Source organism: Alexandromys fortis, unplaced genomic scaffold (genome assembly GCF_014885135.2).
Source record: "Alexandromys fortis isolate MF-2015 unplaced genomic scaffold, M_Fortis_MF-2015_v1.1 scaffold_62, whole genome shotgun sequence".
Taxonomy (NCBI): Eukaryota; Metazoa; Chordata; class Mammalia; order Rodentia; family Cricetidae; genus Alexandromys; species Alexandromys fortis.
The window spans coordinates 5,964,079-5,990,254 of record NW_026067942.1 but is presented as its reverse complement, the minus strand read 5'-3'; the positions used below and the strand labels follow the sequence as shown (position 1 = coordinate 5,990,254).

The 26,176-nt window shown below is 46.9% G+C and overlaps 1 protein-coding gene across 5 annotated transcripts in view; it reads left to right on the top strand.

The window, feature by feature from the left end:
• The window catches only part of Rps6kc1 (ribosomal protein S6 kinase C1), a 135,938-nt gene that overhangs the window by 78,637 nt on the left and 31,125 nt on the right, over positions 1-26,176 (top strand). For all 5 annotated transcript variants that reach the window (XM_050148166.1, XM_050148167.1, XM_050148168.1 and 2 more), the window contains 2 exons: positions 18,110-18,157; positions 19,044-19,176. In XM_050148166.1, coding sequence (XP_050004123.1) covers positions 18,110-18,157; positions 19,044-19,176 — 181 coding nt within the window. The remainder of the gene's footprint in view (positions 1-18,109; positions 18,158-19,043; positions 19,177-26,176) is intronic.

The following is a 26,176-nucleotide window of genomic DNA, read 5'->3' as shown; positions in this document are numbered from 1 at the left end:
CACACACACACACACACACACCACACATAGACACCACACACACATGCACCACACCACACACACACACCACACTTAACACACATTCCACACACACACACAAATGAATTGTTCTGACACTCTTTGCAGATGTGAAGAAAACAGCTTTTCATAATTTGCTGCTCAATAGTTATTCTGTCAGCTGTTCCTTTAAAATTCTGATTGTGGGCTGGAGAGAAGGGTCAGTGGTTAAGAGCTCTTACTGCTCTTGCAGAGTCCTTGGGTTTGTTTCCCAGCACCCACACGGTGGTCGTAACTTACTGTAACACTAGCTCTAGGGAGCCGATTCCTTCCTCTGACCTCCGTGGCATCCTGAGCACACATGGTGCACAGACATACATCCTTCTATCCCACTGTAAAATATAAGTGTAGGTGTGTACATGTGAGGGATAGTGCCCTGGCCCTAGAGTTCCAGGCAGTAGTGAGATGCCCAACATCAGGTTCAGTGCTGGGAACTAAACCTGGGTCCTCTTCGAGAGCAGTGCGTGATCTCCAGCCCCAGAATGATGTCGCTGTTAACCAAGTCCAGATCCTTTTGGGCAGAATGAACACTTCACCAATCCTGGGTTGCCTGTGTTCTGAGCTACAGAATCACACACCTGGCTTTAGATTCTTGCCTTACAAACACTAGTATTGTGTACTTTGCCCACTGTATTGTGGACTTTGTGTCCATTATGTTGATGGTTTTTGGCTTGAGGATGGCATAGAGTTCTATCAGAGTTTGTTTTCTGGCGTTTGGTTCCCTCTGAGCTGATGCACTAGTGTCTAGCCACAAGAGACTTTGTGTAGGAAGGGCAGCATGCTAGGAAGTCTTGGTAGACAGGGTGTTCCTCCAAACGTCTGTTGTGGTGAGTGGTGGTGGGGAGGATTGGTCATGGCATGAAGCAATCTGAGGTTCAGTGACTGGACTGGGGATGTTCCTTGAGATGAGAGCTTTGAGCATGTCTGTAAGAGGCTGGGGAAGTGTTTTTTCAGAGTGCCAGGCTGTGTTGAGTTGTTGGTAACTTCGGAGGAGTGGAAGAGTGTTGTAGAGAGGCTTGAGCTAGCCCACAGGCTGCTGTGTGGACCCGCAGCACAGGGTCTATCTCAGTGTTGTGGAGAGGTGTGAGCTAGCCCACAGGCTGCTGTGTGGACCCGCAGCACAGGGTCTATCATCTCAGAGTGCCGCCTCTAAGAAACTACCTGTAACTGGATGTTTGAGAGGCACACATTTTAGTTACATTAATATTACTTAGTGCTCTGTGCTTTGGTATGTTATTCCAGTGCTTACACATTGATAATTAAATCTACTTTTAATTACATGCAAGACATGCCTATCTATCTAGCATGCTATTACAAAATTCTTGATACATTGGCTTTATAGATTTTTTTTTTTTTGTTGTTCCAAAGGACTTAATTTCTTGAGATACTTTTAGAAATAAGGCTGTAAGAGCAGTTTTATATAGGACCCTAAACAGCAATGAAGTCCTGGAGATAGTCTCATGTTGCCTTCTGTGGTCCAGGTTATGTCACCACAGGCGAGACCTTAAGGAGACCCTCAAGGCCTTTGTCTTACCAGCATAGGAAGCATCTGTTGAATGCTGCCAGGTGGCAGGCGCCTGTTAGGCAGTGGTGCAAGTATGCCATCTGGCACATGGTTCTTCTTCTTTGTCTAGCTGGAAGGACCCAGGTAGGAGCAGAGATACTAGGGCAGTTGGAGGGACCCAGGTAGGTGTGTGGATACTAGAGCAGCTGGAGGGACGCAGGAGGTGTGTGGATGCTAGGGCAGTTGGAGGGACCCAGGTAGGTGTGTGGATACTAGAGCAGCTGGAGGGACGCAGGAGGTGTGTGGATGCTAGGGCAGCTGGAGGGACGCAGGAGGTGTGTGGATGCTAGGGCAGTTGGAGGGACGCAGGAGGTGTGTGGATGCTGGGGCAGCTGGAGGGACGCAGGAGGCGTGTGGATGCTAGGGCAGCTGGAGGCGTCTATGGACACGGAGATGTAGTGCCCTGGGTAGTGTGTGTGGCCCTTTAACAGTTTGCCAATCCCAGTCCCGTATGTGTCTCCCAGCAGATCTGGTTATCCCCAGCACCACTTTCCAGCGGCTGCAGTTGCTTCTTTAAGCAGGTTAGATCGTCTTTGGATCAGCCTCTTTTGTATGTGTGCCTCTTTCAGTGTTTATCTTGACTACAGTTAAGCAGGCCTGACTTTGAGCCTGTTCCAGTACCTTTGGCTCTTTCTTGTGTAATTTCCCCACATCTTTCTATGTTCCTGTTGCTGTAAATTCCCAGCCCCCCTGACAGACTGCACACAGCCTGAAGTGTAGACACCCAGGTCTTCCTGCAGCCCCATGGTCCTCAGCCCCTTCTGGCATCCTCTCTTTTGCTGTGACTGTTGGTGTCCTGGCTTCTGCTCTGTCACCCTTACCTACAAGAGTTTAGGGGTTTCTTGTCCAGCCACCAAGTCTTTGAGTAGAACTAACTTTCTCTTGCTTTTTTTTTTTCCCTGTTGTGGTATATATATTTTCTTTTGGTTCCCAGATTTGTAAATTCACAGTGATGTGTTTTGCCGTGAGACCTTTCATCTGTGGCTTTTTGTCAGTGTGGGAGCCATGTGGATACTCCGTTAGACTTCCTGTGGGCCAGTCTCTGTAGGGAGTTTTTCTTGGCTCAAGGGGTCTCCTTGGAAATTACACTCCAGAGATTCATGCGGGGGACGTCTGGATCTCCCTGGGAAGGGGAAATAGAAGAGACTTCATGAGTGGACTGGTGGTGAGTGGGGTTGGGAACATGAGCTGATTAAGTTGTGGGGGTGTGGAGGGGGAGAGTATTGAAAGAGATTACTGGAAGGGGACACATTTTGGGGTCAGGTAAAAACGTGGTGCAAGGGAATCTTCCAGAAATCTACAAGAATGACCCCAGCTAAGACTCCTAGCAACAGCAGATGTGTAGACTGCAATTGCCATCTCCTGTGACCAGATTGGTGGCTAGTCCAGCTGTCTTCAGAGAGGCTTCATCCAGCAACTGATGGAAACAGATACAGACCCACAGCCTAACACCAGGCAGAGTGTGGGGAATCCTGCAGAAGAGGGGGGAAAGGACTGGAGGATCAAGAGGGGTCAAGGGCACAAAAACTCACAAAATCAATTCACCTGGGCTGGTAGGGACTCAGAGAGATTGAACCGGGACTGACCCAGGCATTCTGTATATGTTACAGCTGTGTAGCTTGGTCCTCTTGTGGGACTCCTAATGGTGAGAACAGGGCTGCTCTTTTATTGCCTTTTGGGACCCTACTCCTCACACTGGTTGGCCTTGCCCAGCCTTAATAATACATGGGAGGTGCTTAGTCTTTACTGCAACTTGATATGCCATGTTTTGTTGATGCTCCTGGGAGACCTGCCCTTTACTAAACAGAAACAGAGGAGGAGTGGATTGGGGGGTGGGAAGAGAGAGGGGTTGGGAGAGAGGAACTGTAAGAAGAGGAGGGAAGAGAAACTGACCAGGATGTAAAACAAACAAACAAATATATTTAAAAATATGAACACTGGGGCTGGAGAGATGGCTCAGAGGTTAAGAGCATTGCCTGTTCTTCCAAAGGTCCTGAGTTCAATTCCCAGCAACCACATGGTGGCTCACAACCATCTGTAATGAGGTCTGGTGCCCTCTTCTGGCCTGTAGGCATACACACAGACAGAATATTGTATACATAATAAATAAATATTAAAAAAAATATGAACACTGCTGGCTCTTGTGTAGGGGGTTGGTGTAAGAACAGCAGTATTCTAGGGGTCCCCGGGGGAAAGGAGTCCCCAGTGTCCTGGCCACAGTGTTTCCGCACTGCCATGTTCTGGGCCTGTCTTGTGTCCTGCTTCAGGTGATCTCAACACCCATCTCAGTAGCCATCGGCAGAGCACGAACCTTAGTTTCCTGCCTTGTGTCGGAAGGCAGCAGCTGCCTGGCGGGGAGTGTGCAGACTTTCTTACACCTTCCTGTTGTGGGCTCCTGTTATTTCTGGGGTGTTTGTTGGCGTTTCTGCCCGCAGACACTCAGCGTTCCTTTCTGCCTCTAAGTGTTGCCAGCCTTTTCCTGTCCTTTCCTGTTGTCCCGCAGTCACTGCTGCAGATCTTTAAAGGAGTGGATCCCAAAGGGTCCGTGTGCTGCAGCCCTTTAATATAGCTCCTTACGTTGTGTTGACCCAACCTTGAGGTGATTTTTGTTGCTACTTCATAACCATAATTTTGATACTGTTATTAATCGTAATGTAAATATCTGTTACACAGGATATCTGCATAACACCCCCCCACCCCCAGGTTTTGTGTGACCCACAGGTTGAGAACCACTGTCTTAAACTGTTTTTCAAGTTAGTTGGTGGTAAAGTGATGTCAGCCTGTTCCTCCAGATACTAGCAATCACATCTAGCCTTTCCTTTATCTGTGTTTCAGATTGAAATTCAGATAGACAGAATCATGTCCAGTTTTGATGTACCCATTTTTTAATCCCATCTTAAAATGTGCTGTCATTTGTGTGCCTTTCCTCCCTCCCTCACGGATTCTGCAATCACATATGAAGCTGATGCTTTGGAAAAGCAAGCTCCTAAAACCTTCACACAGATGGCAGACATCCTGGTTGAGCCTCCTCAGCCCCTCATGGCATAGCCTCTCTCTCCTCTCTCCCTTCTCATGGTTCTTCTCCTGCCGAACCATCACCACCTCAGCGTGCTGTGTTCTGGTCCTGCTGCCTGACAGTCTGAATGCAGAGTGTGCAGTGCATGTGTGCAGCGCGTGTGTGCAGTGTGTGTGTGCAGCGCGTGTGTGCAGTGCGTGCCCATTGCTCCACCCCCCACCCCCCATCTTCTCACCTCTCCAGTTTTCTCTAGTTCTCTTGCTTGTGCTCTTTTAGGCCTTAATTTATGCTGTAAAACTGGCCCACCCTATCCACTAGTTTTATTTATTTATTTATTTATTTATTTATTTATTTATTTATTTATTTATTTCCTTCCTTTTCTTTTAAAACAGTAGCCTTGGTTGTCCTAGAACTCTCTACATAGACCAGGCCAGCCTTGAGCTCAGACATCCATCTGTTTCTGCCTCCCCAGTGCTGGGATGATAGGCGTGCACCACATACCTGGGTCACTCTTAGATCAGGCTGGCCGTGAGCTCAAGGCACCTCCTCCTCTTATGTGTGGGTTATAGGCAAGAGCCACTCTGCCCAGCTCTGCACAGTAGATTTTGATGTTTCCTGTGCCTCCTCCAACAAGCTTTAGACTCCTCAAATGACCAAGCATACTCATTGAGTAAGTCTGTAGGCAACAGGAAGAGACAGTCAATGTGCTAGATGACTTCTAGTGATGTTGAGGCTGTGTACACCTGCAGCCTCCGTCAGCGCACCCCCACCCCCACCATTGTCACAGCTCCCACAGAGCACACCTGTGGATTCTTGGCAGCTGTTAGGTTGCCGTCAACGAAATTGCCAATTTGACAATGAGTGCCATACCTTTGTGTTTTGTAAGGGTTTTACTGTTGGGAGGACAATGAACACATTGCATTCTTATACTAAGTACATTTTCTCGATTATATATCAAAATGCTACATTTTAGTCAGTACCAAACTTTGGCCTCATCTTCCATAAAAGTATAAACTCATTAAAAAATTTAAAATAGTTTTTAAAACTTCCTTGCTTTTGAGGCATTTTGCTTTGGAAAGGGAGTCAGGCTTCCCAGGCAGCCTACTTCCCAGGCATGTATCGACAGGCAGGGAGTTGCTGCCATGTCCTCGTGAGCAAGCATCTGACTGGCCCGCACTTGCCGTTTCCCACCCGTGTGTGGCAGACCACTGCTTTCTGGAGCTCATTCTAGCTTCTAGGAGTCTCACCTAGGTTCAGGCGTGTCTGTGGAGGGCACGGGCAGGGAGAGTTAGACTTGCTCAACGGATGCAAACAAGACCCTAAAGTGAAATGTAATAGCAGACTGTGATTTGAAAGGGGTTGATTTAATCTGAGCTTAACTGCGTAACTATGAGGAGACTTCAGAATTCAACCAGAGAAACGGGATAAATAACTCAGTATGGAATTGAATGGCCTGGCCTGAACCTGGGCCTGTAAACCCAGGTCGTTAGTGTTCACCCTCTCTTTATCCATCTCCTTAGGAGCCTGATGTCACACCACAGCCCGTGGGAGCGGGTGTGCAGAAGGAGGGATGTAGGCCTAGGATTTGAAGAACTGCATAAAGCCGGCTCAGGGATGGCAGTATTGTTCATAGAGGCTCACCCCCACACTAGAGGTGCCTCTGAGGGCCAGCCATTGATGTCTGGGAGTGGAGAGACTTTAAGTGGGTTTTTGTGCTTGAAATAGTTACCGCTTGGGTTATATACTGCAGAACAACCTACATTTGTCTTGTTTTAGAGTGGGAGACATTTAGTTATTTGCTTCAGACTTGGGGATTTGGTCAAATGACTTATAAACAAAGAAAACACATATAAATACCATTTTTTAGAGTAGTTTTAGGATTGCAGCAAAAGTGAGAGGAATTAGAGAGATTCCTGTCATCATGGCTTCTGCTGGTATTGATCTTGGGAGAGGAAACAGAGATTCCCGTCATCATGGCTTCCGCTGGTAACAGTCTGATCTGGGAAGCAGAGAGATTCCCATCATCATGGCTTCTGCTGGTGCCGATCTGATGGAAGGTGTGTTACTTGGTGTGGCCCCTGCGAGTGACAACCTGCGAGCATAAATTAACCGAAAGACTAGCTGTATAGTGTATGTAGCCTCCTGGGATTTGATAGAATTCCTGAGGTAATCAGTTTTAAAAGAGGAATGACTGATTTTGGCTCAGGGTTTCGGAGGTCTCTGCCTATGAGCTCTTGGCTTTGCTGCTTGACTTGTGGAGATGGAAGTGGCCTGCGCTGCCCTTCAGGCAGACAGAAACCAGAACTCAAATGTCCAAAGAGCTGGCAGTCCGAGAAGACAGCAGGTTAGCATCCTAAAGAGCTGCCTGCCATCCCACTTCAGCCAGAAGATTCAGAGCTTATGCCTCTGGTAGGGGCATGTCATAGTCTATGTCGTAAGAATACTGTAGGAAGGGCACATGCATACATTCATGAGCACACACACATCTGTTCTGAGTTGATTGCTCTGGGTATCATCCAAAGAACTAGCTCAGTGCAATGCAAGACTTGATGGCCTTGGCATCAGTCTCCACCCCACCCTGACTCACAGTCTAGAGAGGAGCTGAGAAGAAAAGCCCAGGCTGAATCTAAGACATGAGGTGGACTGCCTACCAGGATGGGCTGCCTGCCTGCCTTTGTGCCTCCTTAGCTAAGGGACTAAGGCCCGGTATCCAAGGATGGAGACTCATGCCCTCATGTCCTTACCTTGGGTCCTGTCCCCTATACTGAAAGTTCCACTACTTCCAACAGCACTTTGAGTGCTGCGCTTCTAACACATGGGCCTTTGGGAGGTGTTCAAAGTCCAAACTATCACATACATTTCTATCTCAAGTTACTGAGTCTCAGCTGGTCACAGCAGCCTAGCTCCAGTCAGCTGTAGGCGGCCAGCTGATGAGACCATGTTCCCAACAGGCAAATACTGTGCTGTAACCGTCTGAGCTGCTCCGCTTTGCTCACCTGTCATGTGTGCTGCCTGGTGGCATTATCCGGGCCTGGTCTGCCTCTGAGGCTGCTTGATCACAGATCTGTGCTAATGGAGTGAAATTTTAATTTTACTTTTAAAAAGTAAAACCACTGTGTTTTAAAAAATGATGTATACATCTGAGTGTCTGTGTGGGGCCGTGTGTGAGTGCAGGGCCTGCAGAGGCTAAAAGAAGGTGGAGGACCCTCTGGAGCTGGAGTTGCAGGCAGTTATGAGCTGCCTAATGAAGGTTCTGGGAACCCAGTTCCGGTCTTCCAGAAGGATAGCAAGTGCTTTTAACTACCGAGCCATGTCTCCAGCCCCTAAAAAATGTAATTTTAAATATCTTCATTCATATTAAGGTCCGTTTTTGCTATTACCTACAGTGTATCTCTGTACAGACGTATAATGTCTTGTGCTCACACCACTGTGGTGTCCCACAGGTGTCGTGTTACCCCGCTCCGCTGGCCACCCCTCCACCCTCTCCCTGCTCTGTGGTACTGCTTGTCCTTTTCCTGTCTCCATGGTATTGCCTTTCCAGAGTGTCTCGGCTGGACTCACAGTGTGCACCTCTGGCAGTTTGCCTTCCTTTACTTTTTTACGTGTATGGAGGTTTTCTCATCTCTTTGCGACCTGCTCTCGTCAGTCTTATGGGAATGTACTGTAGTTTGTTTACTCTCTAGGCTGCGAAGGACATCTTGGTTGTTTCTACGTTCCGGAGGTTATGAAGAAAGCTGCTGTCCCTTTCTTGAGCATTTTCTATGTGGGTGTATTTTCAGTTCCTTTGGCAGAAAGCAGGAACATAATGGCTGAATTATACATTGCTGTGGGACAGTGGTCTGGTACCCTGTAAAGATTTGTTATTTGTATTTTAATAAAGTGCTGATTGGCTAGTAGCTAGGCAGGAAGTGTAGGTAGGGTGACCAGGCAGGAAGTAGAGGTGGGTTGACGAGAACAGGAGAATTCTGGGAAGAGGAAAGAGTGATTCTGTAGTGGTCACCAGCTGCAGAGGAAGCAAGATGAGAATGCCTCGCTGATAAAAGGTACCAAGCCATGTGGCTAACACAGACAAGAATAGTGGGCTAATTGAAGATATAAGAATTAGTTAATAAGAAAGCCTGAGCTACTAGGCCAACCAGTTTATAATTAACGTAAGCCTCTGTGTGTTTCTTTGGGACTGAATGGCTGCAGGACCAGGCGGGACAGAAACCTTTGTCAATAACATGGAGAAGGAAGACTTAATTTTGTAAGAAACTGCCTAGCTGTCTTCCAGAGGAGGTTCTCATTTCCACCAGTTGTGCAGGAGAGTCACATGCTCTGTGTTTCCTCAGCCTTTGGTGTTGAACCCAGGCCTTCTTCCATGCTCTGCAGATGCCTTACCACCCAGCTCCATCCCAGGAAAATTTTAACGGACATACAATGATTGTACATGTATTTATGGGACACAGTGTAGTATTTCAGTACATGGGTGCTGTGTGCAGTGAGCAGGGTACACCCACCTGAAGTGTATAGTTCACAACTCAGCAACAGCTGAGCATACCCCAAATCTTCTTTATCAGTTGTTCTGAATTATATAATTACTTGTTGTCAGCCCTATACACCGCCATCTCCAGCCTCTGAGCCCTGCTCTGCAGGTGACCTTTGTTAGGTCATTTTTCTAGCTCTGGACGTGAGTGAGAAGACAGTTCCTGTCTGTGTTTGTCTGGCTTCACGGTGGCAGGCCCCAGCTTCACTCCTGTTTGGCCTACTTTAAAGTCAGGCTTCTGCTTCTTAGTTCTGAGTTTGCAGAGTCTGTCTGAGTTTGGCTCTCGGGCAGTGGTTTGTGCTCACATGGTCTTTGCAGAGCAGAGCTTTCTGCTTTCGTGACGTCCACTTAATATCTTTTCATGACTGTATGTGCTGGCTGGCTTTGTGTCACCTTGACACAAACTAGAGTCACTGGAGAGGAGGGAGCCGCAGTTGAAAAAATACCTCCTTAACACCAGCTTCTAGGAGCTGGAAGATGGCTCAGGAGTTAAGAGCACTGACTGCTCTTCCAGAGGACCTAGGTTCAGTTCCCAGCACCCACATGGCAGCTCACAGCTGTCTGTAACTCCAGTTACAGGGGACCTGATGCTCATGGCAAAACACCAAACAGATCAGCTTCTAGGCAAGCCTGCAGTGCATTTTTCTGGCCTCCATACAGGCAAAACACCCATGCACAAAAAATAAATACAAATTAAAAAAATTAGCATTAACACAAACTGAGTCACCAATTATCATTTTGAGACTCTGTTTAGAAGATGCTATTGATGTCATTTTACATTAATATCATCATCATCATCATCATCATCATCATCATCATCTTTTATTTGGTGACAGAGTCTCACTATGTAGCTCTCATTGTCCTGGAAGTCACTCTATAAATGAGGCTGGCCTCAAACTCACAGAGACCCTCCTGCCTCTGCCTCCTGAGGGCTAGGATTAAAGGCGTGCTCTACACCTGGCTTCATTTTATTTTTAATTGTTTTGCTTTTGATAATTTTTTTCTAAAAATTATATTGTATATTTTTTAACTATAGTTAAAAATGAAAACCAAGAAAATATTATATTGATAAATTTCTGTTAAGGTGAATACATTTTTGAGAGATTCAGTGTTAAACAGTTGAGCAAACACCGTTATCTATGACAGCTAAATGTGATTATCCCCCTAAGTAATAATGTCTGTTTGCCTCTTTCTTCCTCCCTTCCTCTCTCCCTCCCTTTCTTTATCTCTTTTCTTCTCTCTCTCTCTTGAATCTAGATTGGCCTTGATTTTGCAATCCACCGGCCTTAGTTTCCTAAGTGTTTGCAAGTGTGTTTTCCAAACACCAAGATTCTTTCCTTCCAATATTGTAACATTATGATTCCTCACGAGTGTCAGCATTTCTTGGAAGATAAGTTACTCTGGAAGCATTTGCTTTATTTTTAGCTATTTATTACAGTTAATAATAAAAAAATCATGGTGATGATCAGGTACCTAAACATTCACAAGTAAGAATGGTTTCGCTGGGGTGGTCACATCCAGTACGACGTTGTCAGGCATGTGCCACCATGTGCCACTGTGCCTAAAGGGGTGCTTTCAGTTGTCACACGTTAGGGTTTGTATTTGGTACTTTGTATCTTCCTTGAGACACGTTTGGACTTGCAGTGCCTGGGAGAGAAGCCCTTGCTAGCATGCACTATTTGTGTCTGTGTAAACTGCTTGCTTTTACTGTCCTTATTCATAGGCTGAGCAAACAACTTAACCCTTAGATTTCGGCCTACTCAGAGCAGGCTTATTTTGAATAAGGTTGATTTTCAGTATGATCAGCCTTCTGTTGAAAAGAAAAGCCATCCCTCCCCTCGCAGTGGTGTTTCTCTTGCCCTTGGTTTTGGCTGGTGGAATGCCTGTGACCTTGGATGCTGTTCTGTGTGTGACTGCTTCCTCCCAGTGTTCAGTGTTTTCTGGTAACTTGCCCGTTGCCTGCCTCTGGCTTCATCATCTCCCTTATGCTGACTTAGGCAGTATTTCTTCAGTCTCTTATCTCTGGGCTTTGATGCATATGTTCTGAAGGTGGCCACCGTGACTTTGGGGAGCAGCAGATGGTAAACCTTCAGGCCGCCACCAGCTATACTGATGCTAAGTTGGGGAGCTCACGTTTGATGAAGAAACAGAAGTGCATATGAAAGCTTCCACTGCCTAAATACCTTCTAATTAAAAAATTAGCATACGAAAACCTTTGCAGCTGCCTGGGCATTTGAAGAAAATGAAATTAGTTGTTTTCTTAGAAATGCAGTTGTTTACCAGCTTAATTTCCCACTGCTTGTGCTTCCTAACAGCTCCTTCCCTTTTGTCCCAGTTTGACTTTGGCAGGAGTCGAGGCAGTAGCTAGGTGATTAGGTAGACTGAAATAGAGCTCACAGATGTTTGTACACTTTAAATTAAGGGACTTGGAATTTTACTTGCTAAAATATGTAGTTCTTGAATGCTAACTTCACACAGTTCTGGTAGATTTGATCAGCTGTTCTCTACTTTGGAAGACATTTCTGGATTAAATACAGTATTGAAGAATTCAACCTGCCTCAAGACCACTCTGCTTTGTCTGAAGGAGCAGGTGACTTGTGACTCCTGTTCACAGGGGCTCTGTGGGTTATATGTTCACTTCATACTGACATGTCAGGTCGGAAGGAAGACAAGCCCAAAGAAAACTTTGGTTCCATCTAAAGATACTTAAAAATATTGTGAGTAAATTCCAGAAGTCTGATGCTGATGCATTTGCGCTGAAACAGCTTCTTGAGAGTAGGAGGCAGGAATGTCTTGGAGTTGAGGACCCAGGTCACATTTACTTTTCAGACTTCCATCCTCATCAGAGAACTTCTGGGAAGCCAAAGGCAGATGGCGGCTGATCCAACCGGAGAAGCATCTTTCCGGCGTGCTCTCCTGGAGAAGCATCTTTCCGGCGTGCTCTCCTGGAGAAGCATCTTTCCGGCGTGCTCTCCTGGAGAAGCATCTTTCCGTTGTGCTCTCCTGGAGAAGCATCTTTCCGTTGTGCTCTCCTGGAGAAGCATCTTTCCGGCGTGCTCTCCTGGAGAAGCATCTTTCTGGCTTGCTCTCCCGGTTGTAACTTCTGGACGAGTGCAGTGGCTCAGCTCTCGCTGTCAGCGTTGTGGGCAGTGTACTAGAAACATCATGGCTTGGCTCTGTGGTGCTTGTGAGAGAGGGTTGGTGTCAGAGGAGTCTGATACCTGCCCTTTTCTCTGGGGTTAACAGTCAGTGTGGGAACATGCAATTGTAAGAATGCAAACTGAGGTGTGTTTAGGTCAGAATATGGAGAGCATGCAAACACCGTCATGTTACTGAGGACAGCCAAGTTTCAGTTCTGGAGGTTTGCTGTGCCCAGCCGATTCTGCAGGGGTTGACCTTTTAATGTGGCCAACACAAATTACCTAAAAAGTTGCCTAATTGTAGTTCAGTCCAGTGTGATCTGTTTTTAAGAGTGTAGCATGTAGTGACGTCTTTCTCACCTGAACTATGAGATAAGTGGTGTGTATGTTTTCTGTAGGTTCTTTATTGTTCTCTCTTCCTTTCCGAGGGGGTGGGGTGGGGAGAAGAGGGAGAGAGAAGGGTGTCCCAGTGGTGTAGCTTGCTAAATGCTTACTCGGCTCTCATCCAGCCAACAGTGTAAGTGCTGCGGTGACACAGTTCAGGGCCAGGCTGTGTTTGTCCAGTGTGTCCCTCCCGAGGGTATCGTAAACATGGAATCCTACACATTACCACCAATATGGAGGCAAGAATTTCCTTCCAGATTATTTGGTTAATTTTTCAGACTTGCAGAATCTGATGTTAACTTTTAAATTAAATAAAAAAATTCAGGCAATAGGCAACAGTCCCACCCTGAGAGCTTGTATTACCCTTTCACTGAAATTGGTGTGCGTATATGTGTGTGTGTGTGTATAGATCTCTTTTCTTCTCTTCAGACTTAGTCTTCTTCATATCATTAAAATAGAATCATCCCTTGATACCGTGGGCTCCACCCTGTCTTTGCAGAGGTGCGGTGTGGGTAGCTGGCATGTCTCCCTACTCTGGTTAGAGGTGCGGTGTGGGTAGCTGGCATGTCTCCCTAATCTGGCTTGCAGAGCTGCAGACCTGTAACCACTTGGGACTTTCCCTTCTGCTATGAAGGAAGAGTGGATGAGGGTCATGGTCCTGGTGGCATTGAAGCACAGATGAGGTTAGTCAGGAACCTAAGTTGCCTCCCCCCCAAGTCATGGTTTGTATTACTGTGGGCAAAGATGGAGCAATCCTTTCTGTTAGGCCATATGTTAACATAGTGCCGATATATAAGTGTGAAAAATGAAAGAGAGAAATATGTTAACTGTGTTCTTTCAATAAGATATGCCGTCCAAGGTAATTATTTCATGACAATGTTAGTAATAGTAGTTGTTTTATCATGAAATAAAAGATGGTTTTAGGAGCCTTTTATTGGAAAGACAATTGTATCAAATTAGTACAAATTAGATTTTTGTCTTTATGAAGGTGAGCAAACCCATGCGCAGTTTTTAAATTGCGTTTGAGTCTACAAATGAATGAATTCAGTTTGAGGGTTAAAGACGCTGTTATTTTGTCCTTTATGCTGACAGCTTCGTTACAGATTGGCCTACTGTTGGCATTAAAAACATGTCTGGCTCCTTATGATCTTGTGTGCGCGGCTATGATATTGATGCCGTACCACTGTTCATTAGGACTCGACTTGAGTGAGGCTGCAGCGTGTAAACGTGGTGAGATGCAGATGTTAAATGAAGCCGTTTCTCTTTGAGTACAGGCGTATGGCTAATAATTTCCAAGTGGCTAAAGCTCTTGTTAGCGGGAGTGCTGGAGTGTTAAGAATGGTGCTATAAATAACTTTAAGAATGGAAGTTGAAGGTGCTTCTTTTAAAGACTGTTGTTAACTAAACATTATCGCCAAACAGATGGAGAGCACTCACCAGCCTGATGTTTTCAGGTCTAATTGTATTATCACCAGCCCTGTATGGCTCGGTTAAGAGGTGTACCCAGAGGCCAATTTATAATCATTTAGGCAACACCTGTTTGGGAGAACTTGACAGTCAAAGGGCACATTTAAAAAAAACCACATATGTTCTTGTGTTTATTACCTCAATGTGAACGCTGTTGAGTCACAGGCAAACTCGAGAGGAGAAGAAAGGCTGTCTCCCCCTGCCGCGTTCCCGCCACGTGTGTCCATCTTCATTTGTCCTTTGTGGGATGATGGCAATGGGCCTAGCAAAGAGAGGAGCCCCACCCCCAACCCTGCAGGTGTAGTCTCTCTGCCTGCCAGGGGCTTCCAGTGAGAAAATGACGTTCTCTGGTCTCACCTTTCCCCCAGAGAGTGTTCTCCATCTCATGCAAACACGACTGGCTCTCCGGGGAGTGACGTAGAGTTGTGAGTAGATGTAAACCCAGATGAGATGCTAGGAGCACAGACGCCTCCCCAGAGCCCACAAGTGTCCGCCAGCCTCCCAGAGGGAGGGGCCACTGCGTTCTCACCTTCAGGACTCAAGGGCTCTGAGTTTATTTCCATTCCTTGGAGGGTCATTTTTTTTTCCTGGAGACTGTGTCAGCAGCCCTGCTGGCAGTGAAGAAAGGATAGGTCTCTCCCTGTGTAAGTAACAAAAGACAAACCTTTGTCTGAACTGAGGGTCCAGCATCCCCTTCTTTCAATGTTTTCTCCTGGCATCTTTACCTCAGAAAGGTCCAGTTCTGTCAACCCCATTTCCCTTTCATCTGATTGACGTGGCGCCAGCTGGCTTCTGTCTTGAGTAGTTCGTGACAGTGACCGATGGCTTCCTGATGCCTTCTCCAGGACTTTTTTCCTCAGTCTTTTATGGTGGTTCCTGTTTAGTGGATGGATGGCCACCTACCCCTTGTTGTTCTGTCTCACATCTGAGCTGCTCTTTCCTTCTAATGTCCTTTTTTCTTGCTGCCTTCATGCCTACCTATAGTATTCCAAGTGTGTACAGATGTACAGACTTGGAAGATGTACAGGTTCTAAATTCAGATGTAAACAGCAGATTGTCTGCACAAATGCAGAGTAGTTCAGGAGAGAGAGAGAGAGAGAGAGAGAGAGAGAGAGAGAGAGAGAGAGAGCGCGCGCTCATTTGGAGCTCACTGTTCCAGTACAGATTTTCCCTTCTTTCTTTGGTAGATTTTTGGAGCAGGGTCAGTTAACATGGTACAGTCGTTTTCTCAGCTTCAACATCTGTTGATGAGAAATGCACACTTGTTTTGGATGTTGAGAGTGTCCCATGATTGAGCTCTCTGAGGCCCAGTGTTGTGTGTGACGTGAAGGAAAATTCCAACGGAGTTGTTCTCCTGCGTTGAGGTTGGGTCTTTGTGGGGAGTCCCTGCTCCTGGCTGCTTTTTGAAGTTCCATTCCCACCTTGCTGTCTGCCTTCTATGATCTTAGACTTGAACCTGCTAGCTGTGTGCTTACGGGGAAACATCATTTCTACCTATGGCCACTATGACCAGTCATGGCAGATTCAGCTGTCTGGAGACAGTAAACATAAACATATTAAAGTTGTGTAAGTCAGAGGCCTGGCCCAGGCCTCACGTGGCTGGTGACACTGCTCTCCTTCTGCAGTCTGTGGAGGACCTGCCCCATGTGCACTCGGCTAACAGGCTGCTGCCCCTGCACTTGTCGGAATGAGCTGTTCCCTTGCTGCTCGTCAGCTGAGGGCTGCTCTTTCTCCTAAACCTTGCCTGCTCCTCTCAGACTGTCTCTGAGCCACTAGATGTGCCCCTTTGGTTCTTGCCTTTGTGGGTGGGCCTACATCTTAGCCGGGCCGCCCCTCTCTACCACATCTCTGTCCTTCCCATTCTTCTTGTCAGGATGTAGTGATTAGATAGAACCCACCCAGACGACCCTGGTGATCTGTGAAGTCCTTTCTACCACAGCACAGAGTGTGGCGTGGGTGTGAGCATTTCTGGGGATGCACCCCACTGTGACACACTCATAAAGAGATGACAAATAGACAAACTGAAGAGTTTGAGATGTTATAATTGAAGTTGGTATCACATGAAATGGGAGGACAAAGGAAGAGCCATTAGTATTAGAGAGAGAGAGAGAGAGAGAGAGAGAGAGAGAGAGAGAGAGAGACATTTGAGCCGAATGTGGAAAGATGAGTAGTTGTTTGATAAGTGGCTGGGAGATCATTCCAGAGAGAAGCTGAAATAATAATGATAGCAACCATGACCCCGGATGCACTTTTGTAAGATCGTCTCTGAGATGCTCACATATGGTGGCCGCCATTATCATCTTTCATCATAGCCTCACACCCAGAGCCGTAATGTTGGCGGTGTGTGGAGTGGTTGTTGAGGGGATTAACACTGATTACCCATGGCCAACACAGTAAATGCTTGAAATGAGGTAGGTGAAGGAGCAGGAGGTGGTTCAAAGAACTCAGGAGGTGCAGTTGGCTTGTTGACTTGGCTGCTGATTCTGTAGTTGGAGAATTGAGAGACTTGAAGCTTGAGTTTGGGAACTCTGCTGGACATCTGGAGGTGTCTGTGTGGAAAACATTGTTGTTACACAGGTTGACTTAAATAGTGCGGTTCAGGCACTCAGGGGACACTGTGGTCGCAGAAGATGTCACAGCCTTCTGTAATGCCTGTGTCTAAGATGGAGCTTGCCACCTCGACCTCACCCCCTCACCTGCAGCTCTGTCTCCTCACCACTCTTGTTTCCAAGCTGAAGAGGCAACTTTTGCCTGCTGTGCCTCTTCCAGTGGGGGCTGCTGGGGAAAAGTCCCATTTGCAGTGTTCGCTGATTTCTATAGTGTTAGTTCTCCCCAATTTGAGGCTGTGGTTGTTGGCTGGCGGAAATGGTGCTTTCCACGGTGGTAGTGGACTCTCGTGGACCTGCAAAGGTGGCAGTGGACTCTCGTGGACCTGCAAAGGTGGCAGTGGACTCTCGTGGACCTGCAAAGGTGGCAGTGGACTCTCATGGACCTGCAAAGCCTCGGATATTTGCTAATTGGCCTTTGTGGCCTATCTCTGCTGTAGTATTTAGCAGAAATAAACCACGATTGTGGTAGGATTTGTCCCTGTTTTCTTGTCCCAGGGTGGCAGGGATGGCCATTCGAGGGGGCAGTGTGTGAGATGGTCCTGAGGTCTTTATGGAGTTGGGTCTCTTCTTTCAGATTGCTGACCGGATACAGCTGAACTGCATTTACAAAGAAAGTGTTTTGAGAATTGACCACAGCTGTGCAGAGGGGAGCAGGGGGTTTGCTGCCAGCTGGGCAGAGCTGGTTCTGGTTCCGTTGGGGGCTTTAGTGGAAGGAGACAGGGCAGGGCAAAGGTTGAGGATAGAGTCAGCAGGATGCAGGACTTGCGGCTGACTTGGACTGGGGAGCTAAGCTCCTCTCCAGAGTGTAGAAGCAGTACCCAAAGGACGCCTGAGATGACGCTCAAGTCTCAGTTATTGAGATCATGTTACAGTGGGTTGCTAAGAGATTTTAGAAGTTGAACTTCCTCAGTTTTAATAAATTACATCCTATTTACCATGTGAGAAAACCGTTGACTGTCTTCTCCCTAACCTACTACTCCACCTTGGTTTGGGGTTTCTCCTGCTTTCAAGGCTGACCTAGAACTGCCAGCTAGCCTTGTTCTGGCCTTCTATCTGCCGCCAGTTTCCAGACGCACCAGCTGTGTGTGCACCGTGCCTAGTGATGTCCTGTACTTTCAAGGAGTATATTCTAAAGATAAATACAGGAAACAGTGATGTTTCTGTGCTATAGCATTTTTAGAAAAGGAAATTGTAATAAAATTTATTTTGGACATGGCTGTTCGGGTCCTATGAGTTAAGATTTTTAAAAAGTCTATTCAGAAATTAGAATTTTGGGGGAACTCTTAGCTTCTCAAAGAGTCGATGCTTTATTATGTTTTGTTACAACCGCTGCTGTGCTCTGTGCAGGTTTTACTTGTAATGGACACAAGGACAGAACAGACGTTCATTTTAAAAGTAAGTACAACGCACACATTTAGTGAATTTAAAAAATGACTTTCAGCTGGGTGGTGGTGTCACGCGCCTTTAATCCCAGCACTCGGGAAGCAGAGGCAGGCAGAGTTCTGTGAGTTCGAGGCCAGCCTGGTCTACAGAGAGAGTTCCAGGACAGCCAGGGCTTGTTCCTTGGCTAGAAGTCAGTCTGTAGTTAAATGAGTAACTTTCGAAATTGTTTTTGGAATGGGTTGTGATAGTATGTATTCGAAATATGTCCTGACTGAACATTCCCCTAGCACCCAAAAGGGAGGCTGCTTGTCTTGGGCATCCCCCTTTTTTGCTGGTCAGGCATGACAGATGGTCACATTGACATGTGTGAAGCCTGCCTCTTTTTGTGAACATTCCATGCCACCACACCCAATAGTGTTTACCCAGGTTTTAAAACCAGGGTATAACACCAGAAAAATCTCCCATCCTTGTGGACATTAGTCACTCGTGTTTGGAATAGAATTTAAAAGTTGCTGCTTCATCCAGGACGCATCTGGCGTATGGAGAATGTAACTAGAACTGGTTGCTGCCTTAAAGACGTACGTAAGGAAAATCAAACTTAGAGGTCGCAGAGAAATAACTGTATGTCATCCTGATGACTTAGTTTGAGAGCATCGCTAATAAAAACACTGACCCACGTAATTGATTTTAATGGCAGCTTTGTGGCATCTTCTGTTGTCTGGATTCACGCCAGATGCCATCAGCAGAGCCTCCGGGGACTGAAGGGGCACAGAGCAGCAGATGAGTGGTTTCTCTGAAGCCCGAGTAACTCGGATAGATTAGCCTGGTTGATAAACACTGAGCACAGCAGGCTCCAAAGGCAACCGCGGGTACAACTGACCTTTTTGTTCTCTGTCAGGGTCTGAGGAAGAGCAGCGAGTGCAGCAGGCACAGGAAGACCATCATCCCCCGCTGCGTGCCCAACATGGTGTGTCTGCACAGGTACATCATCTCGGAGGAGTCCGTGTTCCTTGTGCTGCAGCACGCCCAAGGTGGGTTGGCCGGTCCCTCTGTGGCCAGGGTGGAGCGGCACCTGCCCTGTGCTCTGGTGTGGGTTCATAAGCCTGGAGATGGGGGACCTGTCTCCCCACTCCTGCTCAACCTCCTTGCTGTGAGTTTTGAGCGAAGAGGAAGACCCAGGTGACCAGCCAGCTCCACCTGAACGTGGGACAGTCCTAACGCGTGCCCTTTGCTCTGGAATTCCCCGACACGATGGGAACTTTGATGTGAACGCCTGCAGAGAGAGCTGGGTTTATTTAGAGACCGAGTTCTGTTCCCTTGTCTGCACTAAAAAGCTGCACTTACGTTAGAGGACTAAAAAGCATCCCCTGCAGAATTAATTAATTGCTTCCTTTACAGGGATGGCAAGGGTGTTTGCTTAACATTCGACATTGCCTCGCTTTTCTGATCTGAGCCCCGTGAACACAGCCATTGGCACCTCATGCGAGTACAAAGCCGAGCGCGGGCTCTGCCCTCAGCCACCTCCTAGGGAACCGGTGGTAGAAGGCTCTATGTTGATTTGGTTTTTACTGTTAATACTTGAATTTAAATAAATATTCATTTATTTAGGTGACTACAGCATGCAAATATAAAATCACATAACGTATAATGCCTTTTGGTATGTAAACAACTGTTCTTAAAATAATGAAGAAAATTTAAATTATTTTCCATATTTCATGAAGGCATCCTTACTTTTATATTGGGAATACAAAACTTTATTTTACTAATAGGTATAACATTTGAATTTAATACCCTTTTCTCAGAAAAAAAAGGTACTGCTTTCTGGAATGAGGTCTCTCATGATAACTAATGCAAGATTTTTGATGGGGGCAATAAAGTACTAATATTGTTATCATGAAGTCCACACAAGAGAACTACAGATGGAGGGGAGACCTCCATATGCAGTGTTTAATAGGAAATTCAGAGGGGCTCCACGGTCTCACAGGTATTAAGAGAGTTAATTGCGTGTGTGAATTGGATAACTAATTCACCTTTGTTCAGACATTATAGACAGCTTTTATCTGAGGATACCAGTGCATTACAGACATTATTGAATTAGAGGTCGTGTCATCTGATAGCAGAATACAGCCACCTCTGGTGTGGAACAAAATAACTCGCGTAGTAATAATCCATAATAATTTAGAACAAGGTCAGTAGGATGAATGTAATTATGGCCAATATTCTATTACCCGGTGTGGATTATTCATGTTGGAGATTATCTGCGGCGAAGCTCCGACCCTCGCTTACCGCCACTGTGCGTAGCTGAGCCTCCCTCCTCTTGGTTCCCATGCTACACTTGTTTTGCTTCTGCCATCTTCCCTCCTGCCTTTCAGAACTGAGACTGTAGCTGATGTTGGTTTAATGTGGTGTGCCAGCGTTACAGCGTGCTGATGTCAGGTCTCCTGCCCTTGGAAGGTGTCTTGACCAAGTCTTTGGTGGTGACCAGATGGAAACATGACTGAAGACTGTCATGGACGTGTAAACCTAGAAGGAACGTCTCTCTTTTTCCAGTGTCTGTGACTTAACTTTGTAGACGTCTGTCAGTGCAGTAGTCACCCTCAGTCCATCTGTCCCAACAGACTGATTGCGTGTGTGCTGCACAGGGAGCTGGGTTACCAGCGAAGAAGAAATCAGGGCAAGAGCCTGCCCTCTCAGAACCCGAACTGCTGCCGCTGTGGAGTCAGACAGGAGCAAGCAAAAAGCAACGAAGTTCTAGATACAAGTGGGCCCTCCACTCTGATCCTTAACACAGGGTGACCTAATGGGTCCCAGTGAAGGGACTGCTCATGGACTCAAGGAGCCCGCTCTGAAATGGGGACATTTGGGAGAGTTCCGAGTCACGAAACCCTTATCATTTGCACGTGGGCAGCGTGACAACAGAGTGTTTGATGAACGAGAAAGGAGACCGTGGTTGGGTTGTGGTTGTAGGTGAAGAAGAGCAGTGATGCTGAGGGCTCTGGAGAAGTGGGCAGAGTCTGATCCTGCAGGGTAAGGCCTGACTCATACTCCATGAGGTCACTCACTAGCTGTCATCCCAGAAGTAGGAGAAGGTCACTCCTGACGCAGCCCAGGTGTCATGAGACCCAATTTCAAATAAACAAACTAAAAAGGTCGCTTCTTGTTGTGTGGAGGTGGTGTCATAGTTTGCTCTCTGTTGCTTTAGCAGAAGAAACTAGAGGCAGAAAGGGTTTGTTCATTCACATGCTGTGATTACATGCATCATGTCAGGGCAGAAACTCAGGGCAGCACGGAAGTCACAGAGGAGTGCTGCTTACTGACTTGCTCTTCATGGCTTGCTCAGCCTGCTTTCTTATAGAGCCCAGGACCACTAGCCCAGGGATGTACCGCCCACAATGGGCTGGGCTCTCCCAAATTAATAATTAATCAAATAAATGCCCCCACAGACTTACCTACAGCTCAATCTGATGTAGGCAGTTACTTATTTGACCCCACCCCCCCACCCCATATGTTTAGGTTGATGTCAGTTGACACAAACTGGTCTGCACAGCTGGGCTGTAGTGAGCTAAGAACAGAGCAAGGGCTGATGTAGAGTCCTGGCTAGAGATGACGGTGTGGTCTTCCCAGGTTTGGATCAAGCAGTAGAGTGAACTGGTTGCTAGCTGTGTGTGTTCTTTTACCCACTGTGGTCATTTTTGTAGTACTCCATGGATGAAGATGTTGTGCACAGTTCCACACGGTAGGAGAGACCCAGCTCCTGCAGGTTGTCCTCCCCTTCCATATGCATCGTGGCAACCCCCACCCCAAAGAAGTAATTATAAAATGTCACGTTGTCAGTTTAAATAGTTCTGCTGAACTTTTATTTATGATATACAGATTTGTCTGCCCAGACCTTACAGAACTATCTGGAATGTGTGGATTCTCCCACTCTCTGTTTTTACTGCAGCTAGAAGCTTCTTGAGAGCTTTCTGGGGGCACAGATGTAGTTCTAACACAGCACTGAACAGCACAGAAGAGTCTGCCTGCATGGAGCCCACCCGGTGTTTGACAAGGGGCAGACGGCAAACACACAGGAGAAGACAGGCAGATGGAAGAAACTGGGAGAGCAGAACGCCAAGGGATGGGGGAGTTGTTCTCACTGGCGGTCACCATGCTGAGAAAGGGGCATTTGATGAGAGAGACGAACAGTGTGTGTTTGTGGGGAAGAATGCCTTGGCAAGAGAAAACCACATAAGCCTGGAGCCAGGAGTGTGCTTGGTGGCTGAGCAGCAGCCAGACGAGGGTGGCTGAGCAGAGTAGGAGGAAGCTGAAAAGCAGGGCCCATGGTGTCTCACAGGCCACTTTCCCTGTTTGTGAGAACCTGACTGAGCAACAGGAGCCATAGTTGGGGATGCTAAGCAGAGGAGTCAGCATAAGGGCCACTGTAGCTGCTTTGTGGAAAATGGTACTTGGTGACCAAACAGAAGAAAGGTACAAGAACAACTTGAAGGGTTTGCAGCAAACTATACCGAATTATGGTGCTTGGTGCTCACATTAGCCCATTCTGTTGCCCTAAGCAGACGCCTTAGGCACCTTAGCAAGAAGTTGTGTTCGGGACCATGGGGCTAGAGTCTGTTTGGTCCTTGTGACCTCCCAGGGAAAGGCAGCACAGCGCTGGCTCCTTTACAAGACAAGGTGGGAATGTGAGCCTAGGGTCCCTTGAGTACTGCAGTCATTCCTTCCTCAAAGGTGAGCTCCTGCCGGCAGCACTCTCAAAGGTCTCCATCTCTTAGCAGCCCCACACTGGGACCTAAGTTATAGCCTATGATCTGTGGGAGGCCCGCTTCAGCCATGTCCAGACCACTGCAGTGCTGGTGTGTGCTGGTGTGTGCTGGTGTGTGCTGGTGTGTGCTGGTGTGTGCTGCTGTGTGCTGCTGTGTGCTGCTGTGTGCTGCTGTGTGCTGGTGTTAGGATGTTTGTTAGCATCTGAAAGTCTGTGCCCATACTCACTTTCTGTTGTTTGCATTTCAAAGGTAGAACTGACTGACAAGATTCCCGGAGTCATTGGCTCAAAACATTGAAAAGGGGCCTTTAGCAAGTTGTAGGGAAGGTAGATGGAGTCAGAAAAACCAGAGCTTCAGTTTTGGACATAGGAGTTGGAGATAGTGTGTGTGCATGTATGTTAACTGTAGAGAGCTGTCCACATTGTGCTGTTGAGCCAGGGTCTCTTACTTGGAGTTTGCCAGGGAGGCTGGTCTGGCTAGCCCGCAAGCCCCAGGGATCCTCCAATTACTGGGGATGCAAGCATACCGCCACCACCCCCAGCTTCTATGAGGGCTCCCGAGATTGCCCGGCAAGCACTTTTCTGACTGAGCCAGTTCCCAATTCTGGGGATACTTATTAATACCAAGACAGAAGTGGCTACAACGGAAGTGTTGTCAGGAGGGCCACAGGAGACACAGGTGTCTTAGTGGTAGAGACTTGCCTAGCTTACTTACAGTCCTGTGTCCAAGAGCAAGCTTAGAAGACAGGCTTCAAACATTCACTTCTTTTTAATGCTCTCCTTAACTCTACTTGAGGGAGCAAGGCGGGGAAACAGTTCAGTCAAGGCTGTAAGTGTTAGCGTCCCTGAGATGGAAGCCTGGTGACCAGAGGAATGCTCAGTGTGTGGAAGGGTCTCAGGGAAAAAGGGATGAGCAGGTTAGAAGCCCAGGCTATGAGAGCAGAGCAGACCGTGAAGGAACTTCTCCACCAGACCTCTTTCTATTATCTGAGTTTCAAATTATTAGCACACGGACTCTAGCTCTGTAGACGTGAAGAGAGCCTTCCTGTTTGCGCTGATGCTCAGTCATGGCCCTAGAAGCAGATGCTTCTTTTCTACTATGGGCACAGTCTCCTTCTGTGCCCCAGCTCCATTGTGCTGAGATAACAGGCCTGAGCCACCGTGCCCGGTATTTCTGTTTTTGTGTTTTAATGTAAACAGGTCTTAATGTTGCCTCTGGTCTGCTTGTCATCTTAGCAATGTACACGAGACACCTTTCTGAGTGTAAACAGAGCTGTGTTATAAAAGGTCATGTACACTGTGTGGTGGCATGCACTTGGCATCCCAGACTCAAGAGGCAGAGTCAGGCACATACCTGTGAGTCCAAGGCAGACTGGTCTACACAGTTCCAGGCCAGGGCTAGGTAGAGTGCATAGTGAGATGGATGGACTGACTTGACTCTGTCTCTGTCTCTCTCTTTCGAAGAAAGAGTTCTCTGGGTGTAGTGGTACCCATAATCCCAGAGTGAGGCGGGAGGATTATAAATTCAAAGCCAGACTGAAATACAGAGCAAGGACTAGTCAATGAGTGTGAGTTTTGTCTCCGTCACCAGTTCTGTGACCTTGGGCACACTGCTTAGCCTCTGTGCCTCAGTTTCTTTGTTTGCAAAATAGAGACAAGGTGACTATGCACTTAGTAGGACCTACAGAAGATTAAATTGCTACATATGTACAGCACTTGGGTGGCAGATGCATGGCTAGCATGCATGTCTCAGGGTAGAGGCGTGTGGCGAGCATGCATGTCTCTCAGGGTGGAGGCGTGTGGCGAGCATGCATGTCTCTCAGGGTGGAGGCATGTGGTGAGCATGCATGTCTCTCAGGGTGGAGGCGTGTGGCGAGCATGCATGGCTGCAGATTGGTACTTCACATTTCCCGCGATGCAACTCTTTCTCTCCTACTTGCATTGTGAACTGTTCAGTTACTTGCATGTATGTATCTTTGTGTATTTTTATTTTGTTTTGTTTTTAATAATTATTTGTAGGGCAGATGTCTTGAAGTGGGAATTTCTAGGTCAAAGTTGACTTTTCCCATTGCTCTAGGAATATCATCTGTGCTAAATCCAAGTTCTAATTCCACTCAGGCAAGTTCACATATTTACTGTGCAGTCTTGTAGAAAACCAAAATTAAAATGAAAGACAGAGGGGTTTAATTAAATGTTATGAGTTACTATTTTATAGCTTAAGATGGTTCAATAATTGCAATTTCCTATGCTTCAAAGGGGTCTAGAAAATATCACTTATGCTTGATGTGCTAGAATGATCAATATTTCGGGTATTCTCTACTTATGTTAGAGATTTAATGACCTACAATTTTTAGGTAATGTTGTTGTCATGATGATGTTGATATTTAGGGATGTACATTTGTTAGGGTGGGTCTTGATTCTGAAGAAAGCAGGACCATGCACAGTGTTGCAGGAATGATTTGTCCTGGTTGTGTGATTTACGGTTAGCGGTGCGGGAGAGCATGTGATCTGTGTCGAACTCTGCTCCATGCCGGCTGCCGAGAGTGAAGCTGGAGGTGCCAGGACAGCCCCTTTCCTGCCTGGAAACCCGGTTTTTATAATTCATATTAGGGAACTTGTGTGAGCCCAGAAGGTTCCAAAAACACCAACAGTCACATTTAAGATTGTTACCCAATGGTGGAAACAGTGGAAATTAAACAGGATGGTATGATGATTAATAAAATGACTAATTGCTAATGTCTAGTACAGGCAGCTTGCTGACAGAGCTGCTGTGTTGTTCCTTGCCTGCAGAGGGCATTCTGGTAGGGCAATGCAGCAGCCAGCACGTGAACCTTAGAGATACTCACGGTCCTCAGCCCACTGTCACATACATGGTGGTGATCTCAGGACCTGTGCCCCAGCTAGAGGCAGGGGATTGAGATCCAGGGCCTCTCATCTACATGCCAGTCCCAGGCCAGCCTGGCTATAGAGGACCTGTCTCTTTCTTGATGACTCTCACTTCTGGGGGCCTGGCTTGATGACGTGTCTAGAGATGGCCAGTGGTTTACTATTTTAAATAATTCTTATAGTAAAAGACTGGAGACTATACTGGAGAATATTCAGTAGCAAAGGAGTGTTTAGCTCTTTTATAAACCTGCCATGTGGCCGTGCTGTGCCATTTAAACTCATTTTCCCACGAAAATGTTTGTACGACGCCATGTTAGTCATGAGTGAAAGCTTGAGAATAAAGGAGTGGGCAGTAGTATCTGTTTCTGGTGGGAGCAGAGATGGCG